Source organism: Xenopus tropicalis, chromosome 10, assembly GCF_000004195.4.
Source record: "Xenopus tropicalis strain Nigerian chromosome 10, UCB_Xtro_10.0, whole genome shotgun sequence".
NCBI classification, from domain to species: Eukaryota; Metazoa; Chordata; class Amphibia; order Anura; family Pipidae; genus Xenopus; species Xenopus tropicalis.
In genome coordinates, this window is record NC_030686.2 from 14,726,785 (window position 1) to 14,749,416 (window position 22,632).

The 22,632-nt window shown below is 41.4% G+C and overlaps 1 protein-coding gene across 3 annotated transcripts; it reads right to left on the minus strand.

Moving 5' to 3' along the window:
• Nucleotides 1–80: 80 nt before the first annotated feature.
• On the minus strand, nucleotides 81–19,532 carry LOC116407919 (meiosis-specific coiled-coil domain-containing protein MEIOC-like). 3 transcript variants are annotated; one of them, XM_031894189.1, is made up of 9 exons: nucleotides 19,416–19,532; nucleotides 17,473–17,526; nucleotides 15,530–15,655; nucleotides 13,767–13,927; nucleotides 13,494–13,598; nucleotides 11,150–12,743; nucleotides 8,459–8,593; nucleotides 4,628–4,790; nucleotides 81–1,382 (listed from the first exon to the last, which is right to left on the minus strand). In XM_031894189.1, the coding sequence occupies exons 1-9, from the start codon at nucleotides 19,419–19,421 to the stop codon at nucleotides 1,213–1,215; spliced, it is 2,514 nt and encodes an 837-aa protein (XP_031750049.1). In that variant the 5' UTR covers nucleotides 19,422–19,532; the 3' UTR covers nucleotides 81–1,212. The 3 variants fall into 3 exon arrangements, with proteins under 3 accessions (XP_031750049.1, XP_031750050.1, XP_031750051.1); XM_031894190.1 differs by lacking the exon at nucleotides 17,473–17,526 and having other exon boundaries at nucleotides 19,416–19,508; XM_031894191.1 differs by lacking the exon at nucleotides 17,473–17,526 and having other exon boundaries at nucleotides 19,336–19,508.
• Between the last annotated feature and the right edge of the window lie 3,100 nt (nucleotides 19,533–22,632).

The window sequence follows — 22,632 nt, forward strand, 5'->3', positions numbered from 1 at the left end:
GTGGAAATTTAGACTAAAAACAAGTAAACAATTTTTTCCCCACAATGTACGGTACAATGTAAAGAAGACGCCACTAGTTGTGAACTTGAACAAGGGTAAGTTTATTAATGTTAAGCAGAAAGTAACTTACATTCAGTTACATTTCGTATGCATTTTTCTAAACATTTAAACCCTTTAGCCTCTTATGAACCTAACCTCTAGCTCTGTGTGGTGACCAATCAAACATGGCAATAATACTTCCCTGCCTAGTGAATTCACTGAAGCAGAACAAGTGAGAATCAGTGACAGAATTGCCTGAATTTCATCGCATACACATACTTATCATAAAAACATTTCCCACAACTTTCCATACCAGATATTTTTTGGACTAGGAAGAGCAGGGGGGATTTCACCCAAATAAAGCAGCTGAACGTTGTGTTCTAATTAGAGCAGAGCACCCCAACAACTAGTCACACGGTGCAATAAATTACTTATAAATATATTGTTAAATAATATATGACGTTAAAGTAAGCAATACATTAATTAAAATAAAACCTCAGTTGAATGTATATGCCAAAATATTGAATGCAGACTAGATCTGGTGGCTATTTTTTAGGGCACTGGCACATTGTTGCCCGTCATTAATTTCCTACCTTGCATTAGTAGTGCAGTGCTGGTGTGGAACCAATGGTACGTGCACAAAGTAAGAATGATGCAACACGCGCTACTACTTTGCTTCCTGTTCAGCCTGTACTACATCAGCACTGCGCTACTCATATATTGAAAAAAAAACATGTGGCCAAATAATGTAAAGGGCCACTGAGGCCCTGATATTTTCTGTGGTGCAACTTTAGTACGACTTTTTTTTACTGAATTTAACCCTTCTCAAAAAGATATTGGAATACCCACCAGGACAAGATGGAAATTCTGGGGTAAAAATGGCATGGAAACTAAAACACAAACCAAACCCACCAGATACCCCTTCAGTATTCACCTGAATGATGTTTCCTCTATGAGAAAATAATTCATTAACATTTATCATTAATCTACAGGTAAATAGGGAACCTTTTGACTAATCTATCTGCTTTGGCAATTTTTAAATACTTTTTCTTTTTGTTTCAACTAAACAAATGTCACATACCAACACTGGTACTAAAAAGTGTGTAATTGTCACATTCCATCTTCACAATACTTTAATAAGGAGTGAACACAAACATGAACTGAGCATGGCAGTTATTCCTCTTCCTGGTGATTTGCCGTATTTGGCACAGCCTTTTTCGGATCTACCTTGCTAGCGTACACTGTTTTGGGCAGAGTCATCTGGAGAGCGCACCATAAAGCTGTCCGTGATTTGCGCGTAGCTGCTGACAGATTTTTGACAGAGGAAGCGAGGGCAATGACATCTGTGGGGAAAAAAACAATATGTTTACTTCATAAAATGTAAAAAGTAAGACACTATATTATATTATGCTCTTTAAGCATGCAAGGTGAAGCTCTGCACAAACCAACAGTTTTCAGATTTACAGCACTAAATGGAATTTACATTAACAGACTTTCATTGGTCAGTAATCAGAGTAAAAATGCATTATGAAAAGTGTCAAAAGTGGATTTAGACTAGCACACACTGATGACAACACCCTGGCTTATTTTTGGATCAGTTTGCCCTGCTGCTAACATAAGCAAGCCACGGATGTTCCACTGTCTTGGACTCTTGACTGACACGTCTGACCTTGTGCTGGCTTCCAGTGTCGACCTTCAGGGTTAAACATTCTGGGGTATATTTATCATGCTGTGTAAAAAGTGGAGTGAAGCATTACAGGTGATGTTGCCCAGGGAAACCAATCAGCAATTAAGGCCCCCATACACGGGCCGACTATAGCTGCCGATATCGGTCCCCTTCGGCAGCTAATCTATGGGCAGAACAGAGCGGCCTGGCCGACCGATATCTGGCCTGAAATTGGCCAGATCTCGATCGGCCAGGTTGGAAAATCCAGTCGGATCGGGGACCGCATCGGCTCGTTGATGCGGTCCCCGAACCGACTGCCCCATAAGCTCAAATGTAATGCCCTGGGGCCAAACGATCGGATTATTTTTTTTTAAGTCCCTTGCTACCCGATATCGCCCACCCGTAGGTGGGGATATCGGGTGAAGATCCGCTCGCTTGGCGACATCGCTTAGCTTATTACATAGTTACATAGTTAAGCTGGGTTGAAAAAAGAGTCCATTGAGTCCATAAAGTTCAACCCTTCCAAGCAAACCCCAACGCACACACATAGACCCACACCGACCTGTTTATACACCATATATAACAACACTAATACTAACTGTAGCGTTTAGACACAATAGCCTTGGACACTATGCTTGTTCAAGAACTCATCCAGCCCCTCTTATAGACATTAACAGAATCTGTCACACAACACTGCAGGGCATTCCCCAACCTCACTGCCCTCACTGTGAAAACCCCCATACGCTGCTTCAAATGAAAGTTCCATTCCTCTAATCTGTGGGAGGAGAAGCAGTCTGAAGAACTTCTTCAACATATCAGTCTTGACATCCAGTTTATTAGCCATTAGAAAGTCATAAACCACTTCTCTTGAAAAACTATGGAGGGGCTAGCTTCTTTCCTGCTCACAGAGTAGCCATTGTTAAGTCAGTGATTTATTAAATGTAAAGACAGGGCTAGATTTACTTGAGAATGTACTGCTGTTGGTGAGACTGGGGATGGGAGTGGGAAGAGCTACTATTAAACAATTTTGGAACTAATTTGTCTTTTGGTGAAATAAACCGACAATGATTTGCGCTGATCTGTAGGTGGAGCTCTCTCCATGCTTAACTGATTCATCACTGGTTTTATCAGTTACAATCTAGCTACTACACACAGAGGAGTGAGCTCTACTAAACACAAAATAAAGTCACAGAAAGCCATAGAGATGCCCTTTTGAACAGACCATCATCCATGCCATTGTACATGCTCATTCTAAACCTGATAAGTTTGCCAAGAACCCTATCCTAAGCAACTGATGCTTTTTACCTTTCTTTGCAGGAAGGGGTAGGTATTCATGAAGCTAAAAAGGGTAATTGTGACCTCCAAGGCAGCGAGCAAAGTGAATGCATCTATTGCAGAATAGCTGCAGGTCTATGTGCTTCGTTTCAGAGGTCTCGTGGAATACAACAATGCTGAATTTAGAGTAACGGAGGGCACACCGGGCTAAGATACACTTGCCCTTTAAAGAAACAATCAAAAAAATATATAGAAATTTAGGTGCCAGGGTTTTAAATCCCCCCATAAGAGGATTGCATATACCAACTAAACCCACAAATATACCCTGCACACCAGAAAAAAATCTATCAGGGAGGTAATGTAATTAAAAAACATTTTTATTTACCAGGTCATTATACAGCAACAATATTGCATTTGTAAAAAAAAATCATAATATCCATCAATTAACAAATCAATACATACCAGTGAAAAACTGAAAAAGGAAATGAAGGCAGATACTGGATGAGAGAATACCCCAACGTTTCGGCTCAAACGCCTTTGTCAAGCGAACGCTTAGGTGGTATGTATTGATTTGTTAATTAATGGATATTGTGATTCTTTTACAAATGCAATATTGTTGCTGTATAATGACCTGGTAAATAAAAATGTTTTTTAATTACATTACCTCCCTGATAGATTTTTTTCTGGTGTGCAGAATACAACAATGCTGCCTGCCGGCACCCAGGTGCACACTTGATAAGTAAATGACCCCTAGGGGCTGATTTACTAAGACACGAATTAGAATCCGAATTGGAAAAATTCCGATTGGAAAACGAACATTTTGCGACTTTTTCGTATTTTTTGCGATTTTTTCGGCGCCTTTACGACTTTTCGGAAATTATCGCGACTTTTTCGTTACCAATACGATTTGCGCAAAAAAACGCGATTTTTTCGTAGCGTTAAAACTTGCGCGAAAAGTCGCGACTTTTCGCACAAGTTTTAACGCTACGAAAAAATCGCCAGATTTTGCGCAACTTTCGGAATGGCTACGAAAAACTCGCGTTTTTTCGCACAAATCGTATTGGTAACGAAAAAGTCGCGATAATTTCCGAAAAAATCGCAAAATACCGATCATTACGAAAAAAACGCAATCGGACGCATTCGGCCCGTTCGTGGGTTAGTAAATGTGCCCCCTAGTGTTTCCTTATTATTGCATATGCTGAATGAAATTGCATCCCATTTAGCCTTTTATGATGAATGACTTTTCCATGATTAAAATACTCTGCATTAATATACTTTCTCATAGTTGTAGGGAAGGATTTAGTGCTCCACCCCTCCTTGACCCTCTGGGGGATATTTGGAAGTCTGTTCTTAGTAAAAATATTTAGAGCATCTCATTCATTCTTCTCATTTCATTCTTCTGAAACATGATGCTTCTTTCCAGTCCCAAGACTATTATTTTCCTTCACTAAGAATTTCTGCCATTGTTGTTCATTTGCTGAGCCCCCAGACTAATCTAGATTCTGTGAACGTTTTGCAGTTGGATATTAGGAATGCACCGAATCCAGTTCGGGATTCGGCTAAAAAATGCTGTATACTATATGTCTTCAGTAAATATTTACCAAGTACCAAGAAATATAAACTAATCTGTTTACCAAGCTTTATTACCTCTCTCCTCCTGACGCTGGCGATTTGATGCGTTATTAATTTCTTCCCTGCGGTGCACCTGTGTAATGTGGATTGCCTCCAACTGGCGGTCGAGTGCTGTGGAGATGTTAGCATGCAGTGGGGAAATACGTAGGCGCTCCATTTTCCCCAGCAGCGTTACAACCTGTAAGAATTTTGGATTTGCCAGTACATGTAATATACAGCACATTTACCAACTCTGTACAAAGATATTAAGTTAATCTAAGTTAAGATAGCAAAATAACCTGTGTTTTTGAATGAAACAAAAAGGATTGGAGAGAACTGGATCACACATATATATATACAGGAACAAACGGAGCACACCCTATTGAAGTTCAAATGCCCAGGGTACTAGCAAAAACATATAAAGCAAGACAGTGAGCTGCACACACCAGGACTTGGCAAAAAAATGATAAGTTTATTTAAGCAAAGAAATCCAACGTTTCGAGCACTAAGGGCTCTGGCACACGGGGGAGATTAGTCGCCCGCGACAAAACTCCCTGTTCGCGGGCGACTAATCTCCCCGAGTTGCCATGACCCGCCATCCCGCCGGTGAACATGTAAGTCGCCGGCGGGATGGCACACGCGGCGGGGCGATTTCAGGAAATCGACGAAAAAGACTCTCGAGTCTATTTCGGCGATTTGCGCGAAATCGCGCCGCCGCGTCTGCCATCCCGCCGGCGACTTACATGTTCGCCGGTGGGATGGCGGGTCATGGCAACTCGGGGAGATTAGTCGCCCGCGAACAGGGAGTTTTGTCGCGGGCGACTAATCTCCCCCGTGTGCCAGAGCCCTAACTGTGCTCTTCCTCGGAAAAAACCCACGCCAAGTCCTGGTGTGTGAAGCTCACTGTCTTGCTATATATATATATATATATAAAGACTCAAAGATCTGGCACTCACGTATCAAAAGGCAACAAATGCCTGGGTGCAGAATGTCAAAAAGCATAGATATTGTAAACAAATATCCCGCACTCACAGGGCTTATGAAAACAAAAAATATTTATTGGCAAGTGACTAGTCACTTGCCAATAAATATTTTTTGTTTTCATAAGCCCTGTGAGTGCGGGATATTTGTTTACAATATATATATATATATATATATATATATATATATATATATACAGTGGCTTGCAAAAGTATTCGGCCCCCTTGAACTTTTCCACATTTTGTCACATTACAGCCACAAACATGAATCAATTTTATTGGAATTCCACGTGAAAGACCAATACAAAGTGGTGTACATGTGAGAAGTGGAATGAAAATCAGACATGATTCCAAACATTTTTTATAAATAAATAACTGCAAAGTGGGGTGTGCGTAATTATTCAGCCCCCTTTGGTCTGAGTGCAGTCAGTTGCCCATAGACATTGCCTGATGAGTGCTAATGACTAAATAGAGTGCCCCTGTGTGTAATCTCATGTCAGTACAAATACAGCTGCTCTGTGACGGCCTCAGAGGGTGTCTAAGAGAATATTGGGAGCAACAACACCATGAAATCCAAAGAACACACCAGACAGGTCAGGGATAAAGTTATTGAGAAATTTAAAGCAGGCTTAGGCTACAAAAAGATTTCCAAAGCCTTGAACATCCCACGGAGCACTTTTCAAGCGATCATTCAGAAATGGAAGGAGTATGGCACAACTGTAAACCTACCAAGACAAGGCCGTCCCCCTAAACTCACAGGCCGAACAAGGAGAGCGCTGATCAGAAATGCAGCCAAGAGGCCCATGGTGACTCTGGGGGAGCTGCAGAGATCTACAGCTCAGGTGGGGGAATCTGTCCATAGGACAACTATTAGTCGGGCACTGCACAAAGTTGGCCTTTATGGAAGAGTGGCAAGAAGAAAGCCATTGTTAACAGAAAACCATAAGAAGTTTGCAGTTTGCCACAAGCCATGTGGGGGACACAGCAAACATGTGGAAGAAGGTGCTCTGGTCAGATGAGACCAAAATGGAACTTTTTGGCCAAAATGCAAAACGCTATGTGTGGCGGAAAACTAACACTGCACATCTCTCTGAACCCACCATCCCCACTGTCAGATATGGTGGTGGCAGCATCATGCTCTGGGGGGGCTTCTCTTCAGCAGGGGCCGGGAAGCTGGTCAGAGTTGATGGGAAGATGGATGGAGCCAAATACAGGGCAATCTTGGAAGAAAACCTCTTGGAGTCTGCAAAAGACTTGAGACTGGGGCGGAGGTTCACCTTCCAGCAACGACAACGACCCTAAACATAAAGCCAGGGCAACAATGGAATGGTTTAAAACAAAACATATCCATGTGTTAGACTGGCCCAGTCACAGTCCAGATCTAAATCGAATCGAGAATCTGTGGCAAGATCTGAAAACTGCTGTTCCCAAACGCTGTCCATCTAATCTGACTGAGCTGGAGCTGTTTTGCAAAGAAGAATGGGCAAGGATTTCAGTCTGTAGATGTGCAAAGCTGGTAGAGACATACCCTAAAAGACTGGCAGCTGTAATTGCAGCAAAAGATGGTTCTACAAAGTATTGACTCAGGGGGCTGAATAATTACGCACACCCCACTTTGCAGTTATTTATTTGTAAAAAATGTTTGGAATCATGTATGATTTTCGTTCCACTTCTCACGTGTACACCACTTTGTATTGGTCTTTCACATGGAATTCCAATAAAATTGATTCATGTTTGTGGCTGTAATGTGACAAAATGTGGAAAAGTTCAAGGGGGCCGAATACTTTTGCAAGCCACTGTATATGCTTGCTTTTTATATTTTTAGAAATTGGGGAACAAATACAACAGAGAACTGTTTAAATATTCAAATGGCACTGCCCTTTAAGCTAAGCTAGGGATGCCCCATTATAGCTTTCCTATTTCCCTCTCTGAGACCTGAGGCAGCAAACTATAGTGAATGTTAGTTGCAGTACCTTGTTTCTGGTGTTGGCCTTGGTCTATCCTTTGGAGACAGAACTGCCCCAACTAACATATCTGCCAGTTCCAAGCATCCTCCTTTGGCTTCCAACAGCTCTAACTTTTCCCTGTATCTACCCCTGGGTGTGGTTATTCATATTAGGAGTAATTTAAATTACGAGCATGTGCAAAAGCGCTTAGGGGCACAAGATTGAGCCTGTTAGTGCTCACTTAGTAATCGGCACTCTGCTCCTCATGTTGGTCTGAATGATTTGCATAACGCACAAGCTAGGGAATGAGTGGGCATCTCCAAGCTTCCCCCTGACCAATACGTCGCTGATTAATGAAGTCAATGCTATACTTGTGGGGGAAGCCGCAGGTCTCTGCACTCCAAAATGGGCTCCATTTTGGAATGCAGAGACCTGCTGCTTCCCCCACGAATACAGAGTCAAAATCCTAAAGCAATACAGGAAAGGCAGGATGCAGGGTGCAAACTGCAAAAAATGGCTGAGTGCGGCCTTTTTTTACACTACTCACACTGCTTTCTGCTCTGTAAACCACTACTGGTGCCTGTTACTACCTTAAATCCCCCCCCTACTGTGCCAAAAGACTTCACTGATGCAGACTGATATAGTTGCCAAACAGTGGCAAGCAAAAGTTAATGAGCAGTACTCATCAGAGTGAGAGGCTAGTTGGAATACAAAAGTTTGAAAGGGGAATACAGTATTTTAATTTCAGTAAATAGGGAGGGTGTATTATTTATTTAAGTAAAAGTAAAAGTATTATTTAAGTAAAAAAATAGAAAAAGAAAAAAATAGCATTAAAAAAGTGTTAAAAATGTGTTAAAATAAAAATATAGATAAAAAGTGATACCTGCATATTTGATGCACAGGTTCTTCCATATTAAAAAAGGAATATGTATCTTTCCTACCCTGGCATGTTCACGTAGCTGGTCCACAATCAGTCGGTCAACTCTAGAAGGGTTGGCACAGAGCCTTGGGATTGCGGTGTTGTTAGTGCTCGAGACCTTTTTGCCTGTATAGTTTGCTGAAAGAATAAGTTCTGCCTGAAACAATAAATAAGTCCGATTATACAAATTGGTACATTGGCACATACTACCAAAATGTTAGGCACCCCCAAGTGACTTTAATCGCTTACCTTTTACCCCGGGCCGGTGCCCCTGTTAGGAGAAAATTGCACCAGCCCGGGGTACCTGTAGCGATGCGCTTCCTCCTTCCGTATTTGCACTGCCGGCAAATTCCCGGGACAGTCGCATGTGCAGTAGAGTGAAAAGCCAACTTAATAGTTTAAGTTGGGCTTTTTTATTCGTGCGCACGTGAAGCAGGAAGAAAGAGGTGATCGCAGCTACCCTGGTAAAAGGTAGGAGATTTAAGTCACTTGGGGGTGCTTAACATTTTGGCACCCCCAAGTGACTTAGACTTTCCTTCTCCTTTAACGCATGCATTAAAATTAACGCATTGCAGTAGCGCACGATTTAACACATGCAAAATTACTTTGACGAATCGGTTGTTATTTATCGCGTCAATTTGAACGCAAAAAACCATGTGATAACGCTTATCGACCTTTAGTGAATCAACCCCATAGATTCATAGGAGGAGAGGGTCATCTCCCTCTTTACACACCACTGATAAGGCCCCATCTAAAAAGCTAATAAAAGGTATGGTAGGTCTCCGTTCTGAGTAAAGACTGGCAAAGTTGAGATTGTTCACATTGGAGAAGAGGTGCTAAAGGGCTATGGTTACTTATTATTACAAATATAAAAGGGGATGATTCAATAAATGCTCTGATGCTTTATTCACCAGCACGTCCTTTTAGCGGATATGACGGCACCATTCTGATTAGAAGATGGAAATTCCATCTCATTATGTGAAAAGAATTTTTTACAGTTAAAGCTGTGAAATTGTTGAACTTTCTACCCAAGGCTGCCAGATACATTTGTTTTAAAAAAAAAAAAAAAAGGGCTGGATGTCCTTTTAGAAGGTGAGAAAATACAAAGTTATTGAAATAACTGAAATTAGCTCTCAGTACTTAGTTAATCCAGGGATTTGTCTAAAAGCCATTTTGGAGTGAGGATTATTATATACCCTCTGAGGCAAACTGTAGAGGCTGCAGTTTTTTTCCGCCTTCCTCTAGATCAGGTTTATCTAACAAGGTTAAACCTGATGCATGATAGTTTTCAACCACTTCTACAATGTTACTATGTAACCTAATTAACTAAATACAGAAATATCTGGAATAAGCCATGTAAACAAAGTGCTGGGCAGACGATACAGTGCAAAAATGGGCACAAAGCCCCATATTTTTGTACTTTGCTCCCTTTCCCCCCTTAAAGCCCATAAGGGCCCATATTTTTTTGCACTCCAGAATTCAGCACAAAGACCTGCACTTCTCCACTGAATGCCTGCAACTTGGTAGTGCTGTATTCATGAAGGGAACATTGGGGGCAGTGCGTAGGTGTCCCCTTGGATGCCCACTAGCTTGCAAGTCATTCATAATCACAAGCTAGGGAGTACCAATAGTCCCAATATTCAGCAGGGTCCCTGGCCAACCATCTGCCTATGGTAGGTGTTACATACAGTACTGACAGGCGCAAGTGCTCTGTAACCTACTGCTTAGTTGCAATTGGGTTGCTAGAAGTGAAGAAAACCGTAAACCTGCTATTATATTACATTTCCCCCCTAAGAAGAATAAGTTGCTTCCAGTTGAGTGGGAAATTCTTTTAATAATCTTATTTGAAAACCAAGATCCCCAGGAAGAGAGCTGCCGAGGAACAAGAATTAGTAAAGTTCAAACAGCTGCGTATTCTGAATTCTGCAAACAGCTTGAATTCAGTTAAGCAAGTTTTGGTTTCAAGTGTGGCTAAACCAAGTAGGTTTCAGTTTATTACAAAGCTGGATTACATTTCAAATGCATGCTTTAGGGTAGATGGAAATTTTAGGTTCTCTGTAAGAAAGCCACAGGCCAATATTTACCAGGAAAAGTAAAACACTTCACCAGTGCCAAAAAAATGATATCTCTGATTTTCATTATTCCAAGGGCTCGTACTCACAAGCATTTGTTCCTGTGTTCCCCTGCAGTGAATCCTTCCTGCATTTCACCAAAGGAACAGATGCAGCCTATCGTGGTGTACTCAGGAGCGTGTAAGCATCGAATGAAAGTGGAATGCAGCATGTTGCGTTTCACCTGCGTTTGGCGCTTACATGCACCTGTGTGAGTACAGGCACATACAGAAGAATAAAATGCATTCCTTCCTGTGGTAGAATGCAGGAGAATGCCACCGCAGGGGAATGCAAGAAGAAACTCTTTTGAGTATGAGCCCTAACTCTACTACAACAATTAAAACTAATTACTGGCTATTATACTTACCTAACCTGTGCAAATGTGCAATTGTTGTAGACAAAAAAGTTATTTTTACAAAACATGCATCTGAAATCTAATATAGTTGCATTCACCAGCCTAATAAGGTTATTCTAAATATTTCAATGTTTCTAATTCTAGTTTCAGAATAAGATACATTAAACTGGATAAAAGTAATCATGATTTACCATGCAAGCTTAAAGTTTTTCATAAAGAAAAATTCCTCTTATTTTCCTTGTCTTACCTGTTTCCTCTCTTTTACCATTGCTCGCCACTGCTCATAACACTTTTCCAGGCAAATGTGTAATTCATTGGAGGACACATTCCGGGGCCTTAGCGATTCACGGATGCCGAACATTGGTGACAAGGTAGAAAACTGTGGTTCCCCATTTATCAAATCTTTGAAGCGAGGGTTCAGTCTCTTAATATCTTCAAAAGGATGTGATTCACAGCAGTCAATGAAAGGGAGAACAGAATGGCCCAAAGGATGTGGAAAATAAGACCTCATATTGGTGAAAGGCATTGGATGAATGACACTAGTCTGTGTGTCACCACCCATCAAAAGGGGGCCGTAAAAGCATTTGACTTGAAGAGGGTTACATTTATTGATGTTAACAGCCTGAACCTGAAGGTGTTGCTGTATGTTTTCTAAATTCTTTTCTAATTCATCACACTGTGTGCTATGCGGTTTCATTTGGAAGCCCTGCTTTCCAATGTCAAATACACCATAGGAGTATGAGGAGTTTTCATGCAACCTATTAAGTAGCTTAAACTCTTTGCCTGGCACAAGATTATACAGACTTTCTTCTCTTTTGTCCTTCTGGTTTCTGTCTGTAGTACAACAGCTGCACTCAACGTTTGGTGTGTGCTCTTGGGAGTATTTCTGGAACACTGAAGCAGTATTTGGAGTGAAAGAGGGTGAACATGCAGCACTATAGTCAGTGTTTTGAGCACAGTTTTTCTGAATAATAGCTGAATGACTGCCAATTCTCATTGTTGTGCCTCCATTGCAATACATTGTATTACTCTCAGTGTTTCTCTTCATCCATGGAGACCTAACTGAATCAGCATCCACTGAAGAAGCAGATGCCAGGCTTGTAAAATTATGTGCATTGTGCTTAGACTGCATCTTATGTACGTTATTTGCAAAATAGCTGCTGCCTCCATCTAGAGCAAGTGTTGTCAGTGCAAAGTCTGGTTCAAGCCTACAATCAGGCACAAACATATCTTTTGCAATAGGGTTAGCTGGATGTTCTTGGGGGTCTTTTGTACATTTATAATTCAGTTCAGTAGTTATAAAATCGTCAGTTTTTGTTTGGTAGCCTTGCTTTGCTTGGAATATTCTAGAGTAAATATCATTATCCGCAGGAAATAGTTCAGATAATTCATTAAGTGACTTTTTGCCATCTTGAATGCCATACTTTGAGGTGTTAGTTTGTTTGCATGTCACAGAATTTAACATGTCATACTGACTAATGTCACCATCATTACAATGTCTGTTATAAGAATTATATAAATCTGTTCCCTTCTGTGGATAGTCTTTAAGATATTCTGTTGATTCAAATGATGGAGGGAAACAGTATTGCTGCAAAGCCATGTTAGAGTTGTCACTGTAATAGCCTACATTATCAGTCCTGCTTTGGCCTACGCCACTCAAGCCATGACATGTATCCTCCAGTTTTTGCATCCCATGACAGGGAATGGAATCTGTAATGCACCTATTTTGATATGTAATGGATGGCTCTGTTTGTCTTTTTGTTTCTGGAAGTAGGTCTTGCTGATAAGGAAGCCTGTTTGTGTTAACTGGCCATAGTGATTTTAAAATGGAAGAGCATGCCCTGTCAGAAACACAACATATAGACCATATCAGATGTAAAACTTGACTTCTAACTGTTTATGCACTTTCTATGCACTTCCTTTATTTAGTTAAAGGGGTAGATCAACATTAATTTAACTTTTAGTATGTTATAGAATGGCGAATTCTATTTATTATAGTTTTGAATAATTTGCCTCCTTCTTCCAACTCTTTGCAGTTTTTAAATGGGGGGTCACTGACCCCAGCAGCGAAAAAACAATTGCTCTGGGAGGCTACAGTTTGATTGGTAACTTTCCTTTCTATTCAGGCCCTCTTCTATTCATATACCAGGCTCTCCTCCAAACTGCTTCCTGGTTGCAAGGTAACTTGGACCCTGGCAACCAAATAGCTGCTGAAACTCCAAACTGGAGAGCTCCTGGACTGAAAATGAAATAACTAAAAAAATACAAATAATAAAAAATGAAGATCAATTGCAAATTGTCTCAGAATATCACTCTCTACATCATAATAAAAGTTTATTTAAAGGTGTACAACCCCCTTAGCCCTCAGGCTGACGACTCAGTAAAATTCCAAACTCAAGAACAGCAGAACAAAAAGCTAAATAATTCAAGATCCTTAAATATAAAAAATGAAGGCAGATACTAAAAAATAAAGGTAAACTGCCCTTTTAGCAGAATAACAATTTGACTACAACTGCTGTTTTTTACCCTTTATACGAATATTGCCCTACATTCACATTATGATAATTTGGCTTTATAATCATAATACAAACCCTTCAGCAAAACACGGCTGTGCTTTGTCTGGTTCTTCCAGAATGTTAGACACTAATCCATAGAGATCTGACTCGCTTCCATTCTCACAGCTTTCAGTTTGAATCCTAAAGAAAATTATAAATAGTGTCTAATAACAGCTTAACTCAAATTAAATGCATCCATTGTGTTTTTTTATTGTTAGATATACAACATAATATCATAGGGAAGTGCTTTGACAAATTAAGGTTAAAGTGATCACTGGACTGAATGCTAAGTATGAAACAAGGACTCACTTGGTCTTGACTTGAGGGTGGCCTGATGGCTGTGTCTCTTCCCCACTGGCAGACCATGGTGTGTAAGACAGAAAAGCATCAACTATGTTCTTGGAACTTTCCAAGGGGACAATAAGGGCTGAAGAGTCACAATTCTGACTTACATCTAATATGCTGTTGCTCTGAAAAAACAGCATTAAACAATTATATTCTCAGGAAGGCTATTATTGATCTAGAAATAGGCAGGTGCAACTAAACTTGTAAAGGAAATGGAACAACTAAATTATGAGCAAAGGTTGTCAAAGATGGAGTTGTTTTCTCTGAAGAAAGGCCACCTACAATGGAACATTCATTCTGACAAGCAGGTATTTTGCTAATGGTTTTCAAAATAAAAATGGGTTATTAGTGTGCTACCTCAACATATTTGCCTTCTGCAAACAAATAAACTTGCTGTGTGTCCATAGTGCAACTGCGAATTGCTACTTGTGCAGGAGTTTTCTCTGGAAAAAAGGCGCTTGGAGGGGAACATGATTACTCTGTACAAGTACATTGGAGGGGATTATAGGCAGACAGGGGAATTAGAGGAATGGAACTTTCATTTGAAGCAGTGTAGTGGGATTTTCACAGTCAGGGCAGTGAGGTTGGGGAAGCCCTTCCTAGTGATGTTGTAATTCTGTTCTGAGGGCCTGGATGAGTTCTTGAACAAGCATAGTATCCAAGGTTATTGTGTAAAATCTACAGTTAGAATTGATGTTGATACATATAGTTTACATATGTGAGTGTATAGATAGGTTAGTATGGATCTATGTGAGTGCATTGGGGTTTGCTTAGAAGGGTTGAACTTGAAGGATTTTGGTCTTTTTTCAACCCAACTTAACTATTCTCTCTTCAGAGAATAGAGCAGGTGAAATATGCTCTACAATATAGACTAACTCACCACATTGCCACGAAGGCTACCCACTAGTTAATCATCTCCTCCTGATTTCACCTCATCAGAGCAAGTAATAGCTATAATGTCACATCATGCACCATTATATTAAATACAAATGACACCTTCAGAACAGGTTTGTTCTATTAATTTATTGTTTTGCTGAACAGCACTGCGCACATAAGTAGTGCTATAACAATTAAAATATACACGCACAAAAAGGTGGCCCATTTAAGAATCTTACCAGTGTATTATATATATTATATATCAGTAAATATTGGTCTTTTACCTTGAGCAACCATTTTGTGATGTTCTATGTGTCACTTACTAATCAACTGTCAGAACATATTGCAGATTCTAACTGTAAAATAAAGAAGTGTGAGAGTAAAAGACACAGCTCTGTCCCCCAACACTATCTTGCCCTACTCTACACACTATGCCACAACTACAGCCCCTTACCTTGTCATCATCTTGGCTTACTATGCCAAATACACATAGTTACAGCACCATCCCAGGACCTCAAACCATACATCACTGACTGTTCACGTTAATGCCCGTCAGCACCAGGCCACCAATTGATGAACCTGAGCTAAATGTAAACAAGCTGCTATACATAAAGAATTCAGTGCCCTGAAAAGGTCATATGAACTTCTGAAAATCAGACAGATATCTATCAGGTAGGTTTCAAAATGCTATTGGAAGGTGTCCCTCTACTGACAGGTCTGCACAGGTGACAATGATGATCTCCAAGAATTACATTTGTTTGCATTTGGAAACCTCAACAAACAAGCAGATGTTATTGTGTATGGGCAGCTTTAAACAAAAACTTCAACTGAAGACATGGCTTATACATTACCTGCAATTTGTAACTGAATAATGCAGATGATTCTGACACTAGGCTACTGTTAAATCCCTCCATCAGTTTCTGATTTCCACCTGAATAGCTCAAGCACTGGCTGCTTCCACTGAAGATGTCTTTATGCTTAATAAGACAAGAGAGAGAGATGATTATCAGCTGGATAGTGATATGCAATTACTACAAACCATTATTCCTTTTCAATATGGAATAATGGTTTGTAGCAATTGTGGTCACTGAATGCCAGTGACACAGTAGTAGCTTTGCTGCTTTAGACAATTTGCACACAAACCCCTGAGCCACACTGAGCAGTATCTTGGCCTGTGAGAAACAGCCAAACCCCCTGTCTGTGCCTGCTCTGGTGTCAGCATTACCAGACACAGTCAGCCTGTGTGTACATTTCACTCCAAAATCTGCTCCATGTTTCTGCACACAGGCCGTCACAGTGCCTCTTAATACAAACACTGGAGTGGGCTGAGGCAAGTGGTTTGGATGTTTCTCGGCCTACGTATAAATGTGACTGCATCACAGTATGATTGTAGCCTTAACCATCTCGTACATGTTTCCACATGTAATCAGAATGCTAAGGCTTAGGATTCTTTGCACTACTGAAATATAGCAAGGAAAGAAGGTGAGAGTGTTAAGAAGAAGAGGTGCAGAGAGCCATTAAGTCTACATTTTTAATCTTTCTAATAGTTTCCATCTTTAAATGGGGGTCACTGACCCCGGAAGCCAAGAAACTATTCTTCTTTGAGACTACAATTTTATAGTTATTGCTACTTTTCTTTACTTATCTTTCTATTCAGTTCCACTCCCATATATATTCCAGGCTCTCCTTTAAACCACTGCCTGGTTGGTAAGGTAATTTGCACCCTGGCAACCATAGACCTGCCAAAATTTCAAACTGGAGAGCTGCTAAACAAAATCCTCAAATGAGCTGTCATATGTGGCAAAAGTGAATAAACACAACCTATTTCATATGCTAATGGAGTGCTGCTTGGGGTCAGGGAATGGATGATCATCAAGGTTTTAGTGCCATCTTGTGGATGGGCGCTCAAGTGCAGTGCAATCGCCTCAATCATTTTGGAGAAATCTTTTAGTAGTTCATATTTAATGTATGAAAAGCTTAAGCCAATACTCCCTGTATACGCTGCTCTTGGGTGCAGCAAAACATATAAATGCCACCACCAGCAGCAAATTATGTTGTGCTGTAGGCACAAATGTAGGCACCAAAATGAAACATTTCACATCACAGCATTTAACATTAGGTTAAAATTTGATACAATGTCTATTAAGTGTTTCTAAATAGTACTTGCAATGACCTACCCCTCATGCTACACATCTATTGCAACAAAAAATGCTTAAATATGCAGAGTGCTACCCTAACTAATTTTGCAATTTAATGTATGGGACAAGGAAACCCTAATTCACAGTGGGAGTAGGGATAGTTAATACGTTATTGCACCCCCTCCAGTAAATTAATTTTTTTCAATTTTTTCCTAGGGCTGGCACTCCTTTTTGGAAAAAAAACGCACTGGCCCAGGAACTTTTAACAGCACCACATTTAAAGATCTGCTTGTTTGGTGAGATTTTTAAATGAGTGGATCCTTCCTTAATATGCCCACCTTGAGGCAGGTGATATTCAGCCAAATAAACAGATCACATTGATGGGAAACGCAGGCCATTAGAGGGAGAACTGCATTAACGAGCCAATGTGGTTCTTCATTTTTATATCTGGACAATTTTCGGGCAGATATCAGTCAGGCAGGCACATCAGAAGGCCCCATAAACGGACCAATAAACTGCCAACTCTGTCTGGAAAGGCCGAATCAGCAGCTTATACCTGTGTATGGCCTTTGCACAGCATTTTAACATTTTTCAATTTTAGTCTTCTGTAAAAGTAAGGGATGCCCAGGAAAGTCAGGTAAGATAATGGGACTTGCCTGCAACAGAAAGTTCCCAGCCTTATGCATTTTCTTCGATACAGGTTCGCTGACCTGGAGAAAAAATGTAATTAGGGTTTTCTTGTCCTTTCACTTTTTTTTTATACATAATCCACAGTGACTGTTAATTAATGAACCAGGAAACAGAACCTGTGTTGCTTGGCACTCTGCACTGGGCTCTGGAGGGAATTTGTTGCATCCCCTTATTGCGAATAATGTGTTGGTATGTGTGTTTGGGGGGGGAAAGTAACTAAAATTTGTTGAAACACTATGCTGGGCTTAGGGAAGCTGCACCGCCCCTACATCCCCTACCACAATTGGGATGGACAGTCAGTTATTGCACTTTCTACTTCTTTAGAAAATAAACACTACAATATCAAAGGGGGCAATTCACAAGAGCACATGTGGATTCATTAACCAATGGTAACGGGGGATACAGGTGCTATAAGAAGAAAGAAGTTTGCATTGGGCACCACTGAGCCTTTAGCTACCACCAGTGGCGTAACTATAAAGGAAGCAAACCTTACAGACATGGGGGGGCCCGGGGGACAGGGGGGCTCATGGACCGTGGGGTCAGCTTTCTCTATAGTCACTCCCTGTACAAGCAGGCATGTGGGTGCATTTGAGATGGGGTGGGGCAAAGAGGCAGCGAAGCATGGGGCTGGGACAGTTGCTGAGCGCCGGGCCCCTCTGAAGATTTTTCGTAGGGGGGGCCTGGCAACAAGTTGTTATGCCACTGACTAACACCTGTAAAAAAGGAAAGAACATTAAACACAGTTATTTTGCCTTATTGCAAGACACCCAAGTGAGAGGCAACCTCTTCCAGACAGGAAGCTAATAGCCAGTATCTGCAGTCATGTATTACACACATGTATTACATTACATAACTAGTAGGTTATCACTATTATACACAAGAGCCATAAATATCCTGTAAATGATAGAGAATAACGTACCCTTATTATAAAATATAAGAATATTATAAGTCACAGAGGAGTTTCATGACCATATATAATCACAAGGAGGAAGGCCGAGTGCTTTTATACAGGTCACGAAACTCTGTGGTGACTTCTAATATCCTTATGTTTTGCAACAGGGGGCACTTTATTTATTATAATACACAGTCACAGTCATTTAACACAAATGACATCACTAAGCACCGCTTATAACTAATGACATCACTAAGCCCCACATATAAGGATATCATTTACAGGATATTTATGGCTCTTGTGTATTATATTTCTTATAATACACCAAAACCATAAATATCCTGTGCATCATATCCTTGCAAAACGGTGCTCAGTGATGTCATTAGATAATGGTGTTTAGTCATTTCTGTCACATGATTCATTGGTACTTATGTATTATAATAATGAATGTACCCCCTGTTGAAGACATAAGGATATTAGACGTCCCCCTTCTTGGTGACTTATAATATCCTCATATTAAACAATAGGCGCTCATTTATTCACTATATAAAGGGTGCTTAGTGATGTCATCAGTTATAACCAGTGCTTATTGATGTCATTTGTCTCATTACTCAATGAAATCTATATATATGGTCATCTAACTCCTCAGTGGCTTATAATATCCTTACATTTTACAGCAGGGGTCCAATTATTCACTCTATGTATTAATGTCTGCCATCCCCATTATTTCAAGACAGCCCATTATTACACACCAGGCTCTCAGAGACGTCAAACACCCTAATATAATAGTGAATGACTCTGCGAGATACTATTTACCTGGCACTTATGAAATGACAGAGGTGCTGAGCTACTGCTCATAGTGATATTACTATTACACAGGGGGTGTCAAATAAGGAAGTTTCTGTTCGCAGCCAGTAAACATTCCCACAAAACATACCATAAAAGCCTTGGCACAGCTTTATAAGTCATACAGGTGAGTTGTGGCACATAACTAGCGGTATCTGTGTAGCTCCTCACCTCCATAACTCCAGCTCCTCGCCCAGTCCCCTCAGCTCATCAACCTGACAGAAGCGCGCAGCCTAGAGACGCCTCACAGCCAGCGTGGGCGGGACCGCCTTAGCCCCGCCCCCATTGCCGTCGCAGGGTTAACTTTCAGTGCCGACGCCCCTTTTTGCTGCAGGGTGAGCGCTCATTGGCTGCAATTGTTGTCGCTGGGAGGTGCTAAGAGAATCCGCACCTTTGGGGTTTCCTAATTGGTTGCGCGTCTGTAAGGCGTATCTTTACTGAGTAGGTCTGAGGCACTGCTGATAGTCAAAAGACTGGAGCTGTAGAGACTTTATTGATATGATGTCATATTACATTTAGATTTTGTTTCTAGTAGTGCTGCTCCCTGTACTGCTGAGGTACAAATAAAAGGCTGGTTGTATAGTTCAGTGACATCATGGTGTATCCTGTGGTGAAATATGGAGGAGAATGTCTACAGGAATAAATAAGGCAGCCAGAGCCTGAGAGAAATAATGAGCACTTCATTTCCACAGTGGAACAAATATGTTGTAATTAAATACAATGAAATTAACACAAGTGCTTAGTGCCAACAGGTTTGGCCGTGCCCATGAAAGTGCACGAGAGCCCATTGTGTCCCCTAATGTGCACAGTCTGTATTTTGCCCCCAAATAAAGTAATCAGAGAGCCCCAAATATCAGCTAAGGCCAGGGCTTGTATTACCACTGGCTGGAGCAAAACAGGTGAATGTCCAATATGGTTTCATTATACCTATTCAGGGTCGGACTGGGCTGGCGGGACATTGCAAAAAAACACGGTGCTCCCCAGTCCTTGTGGGCCCAGCCAACCCTGATACCTGTAAATACTGTTGCTTCCCCCCATCGCCTTCCCTTGCAAAGGTGCACTCGGAGGTTGAAAGGAGCTGATGGGGAGTGAGCCGTTGGGGTCCTTGAGTGGGTGTGGGGGCCAGTGTCGGACTCAGCGCCGGATTTGTGACGCGGGCGCCCTGAGGCCGCCCCCTCCGGCCTCCCCCTGTGCGCATGCGCAAATCGCCAACCCCGCCCCCCCCCACACAGCGAGCGCATGCGCGAACCCGCCCTCCACGTCAGCTGCGCATGCGCATACATTACATCTCCCATACGGTGCAGTGGGGAGAGGTCCCCATTGCTCCGTATAGGAGCAAAATTTACAAATTTAATTGCGGAGGGGCGGCATGCCACCCCTAAACTTTTGCCGCCCTCGGCCTGGGCCTTTGTGGCCTCTCCACAAATCCGGGCCTGGTCGGACTGGGACCCCAGGGGCCCACCAGAAAACCTAGACAATGGGCCCCACTCTCCAAACTATTTTTCATCCACTTTTTACTCAGTCTTTATATTTTCCTAGTTTTTTATTTCTATATACTATAATCTATATACTATAATCTATATTCTTCTGTATATTTAGTTGTTTTGTTCCCATAGAGAAATAGGGAATGACTATAAATTAGAAGCAGGAGGGCCCACTGACACCTGGGCCTATCGGGAGTTTTCCTGGTATCCCTGTGGGCCAGTCCGACACTGGTGGGGGCCCCTGGGGCAGCAGCCCCGCAGTGGGCCTTGGACACCCAATCCAATGTTGTACCTACTTCGCTGGGTTAAAACGAGAGATCAGCTACAGTCTTCTCACTAGAGGGCTGACAGCACCCCACATGGAAATGCTGTAATTTATATTTTATACTTCTGTCCCAGCCCAAGGCAACCACAGCCTTCTAGCAATGAGTATATGTGTCGCCATCTTCTTGTCTGCTGATTCACTGCACACGCTCTGTGCTGCTGTCACTTACATGAGCTTAGGGACCGCCACAACATGCTGTATATATACCATGTAAAACTTACAGTGCAAGGCTCAATAGAAATGATTACAGGTTCATATTACACAGTTACATTCTAACTAGTGACTAAACCTTAAAAGCCTCATGTGCTTTTACACCGTAGGTTTCCAGAGCCTAGGGTTGCCCCCCTCGAGGGATGTTGGGCCTCAAAATAGTTTTGGTAATGAGCCAACATGATTATCACATGACATGACAGCTTGTTTAAATCTATATTCCTCAAGCCATCCTTTTGTATCTCTTAGCAGAACATGGTCTAACGGTGCCCTCGCTTCACCCCAAAGAGAGTTCATTAGATAACGAATCCACTAACTGAGCGATTATTGACTAACGTGCTCAGACAAGGGTAATCCTGAATCCTAGTCTCTTATGATATAATCCCAAGAGAAAAACATGTGTAATAGCAGTGGCATGTTTGCCGGGCTGGGTGCTCACCATAATATATTCCTGTTAACTATAAGTGAACTTTTTATACTATACACAGGCGCTATACACAGGTACTATACACAGGCGCTATACACAGGTACTATACCCAGGTACTATACCCAGGTACTATACACAGGTACTATACCCAGGTACTATACACAGGTACTATACACAGGCACTATACACAGGTACTATACACAGGTACTATACACAGGCACTATACCCAGGTACTATACACAGGTACTATACACAGGTACTATACACAGGCACTATACACAGGTACTATACACAGGTACTATACACAGGCGCTATACACAGGTACTATACACAGGCACTATACACAGGTACTATACACAGGTACTATACACAGGTGCTATACGCAGGTACTATACACAGGCGCTATACACAGGCGCTATTCACAGGTACTATACGCAGGTACTATACGCAGGTACTATACACAGGCGCTATACACAGGTACTATACGCAGGCACTCTACACAGGTACTATACACAGGTACTATACACAGGTGCTATACACAGGTACTATACACAGGTACTATACACAGGTGCTATACGCAGGTACTATACACAGGCGCTATACACAGGTACTATACACAGGCGCTATACACAGGTACTATACGCAGGTACTATACACAGGCGCTATACACAGGTACTATACACAGGTTCTATACACAGGTACTATACACAGGTACTATACACAGGCGCTATACACAGGTACTATACAGTTCTAAAGGCTAAATCACTAGTTGAAATTAAATTGTTGTTTGCCTGACCTGACATTTATAATATCCCTACCCTGACAGATTTATTGTAAGTTAACTCTTTCCCCCTGAAAAAGCTCATTGTGCTTTTATATATTTGTTGTTTTTTGCACTTACTATTTTGTTTTTTACTTTTGTCATTGTTTTGTTCATTTCTA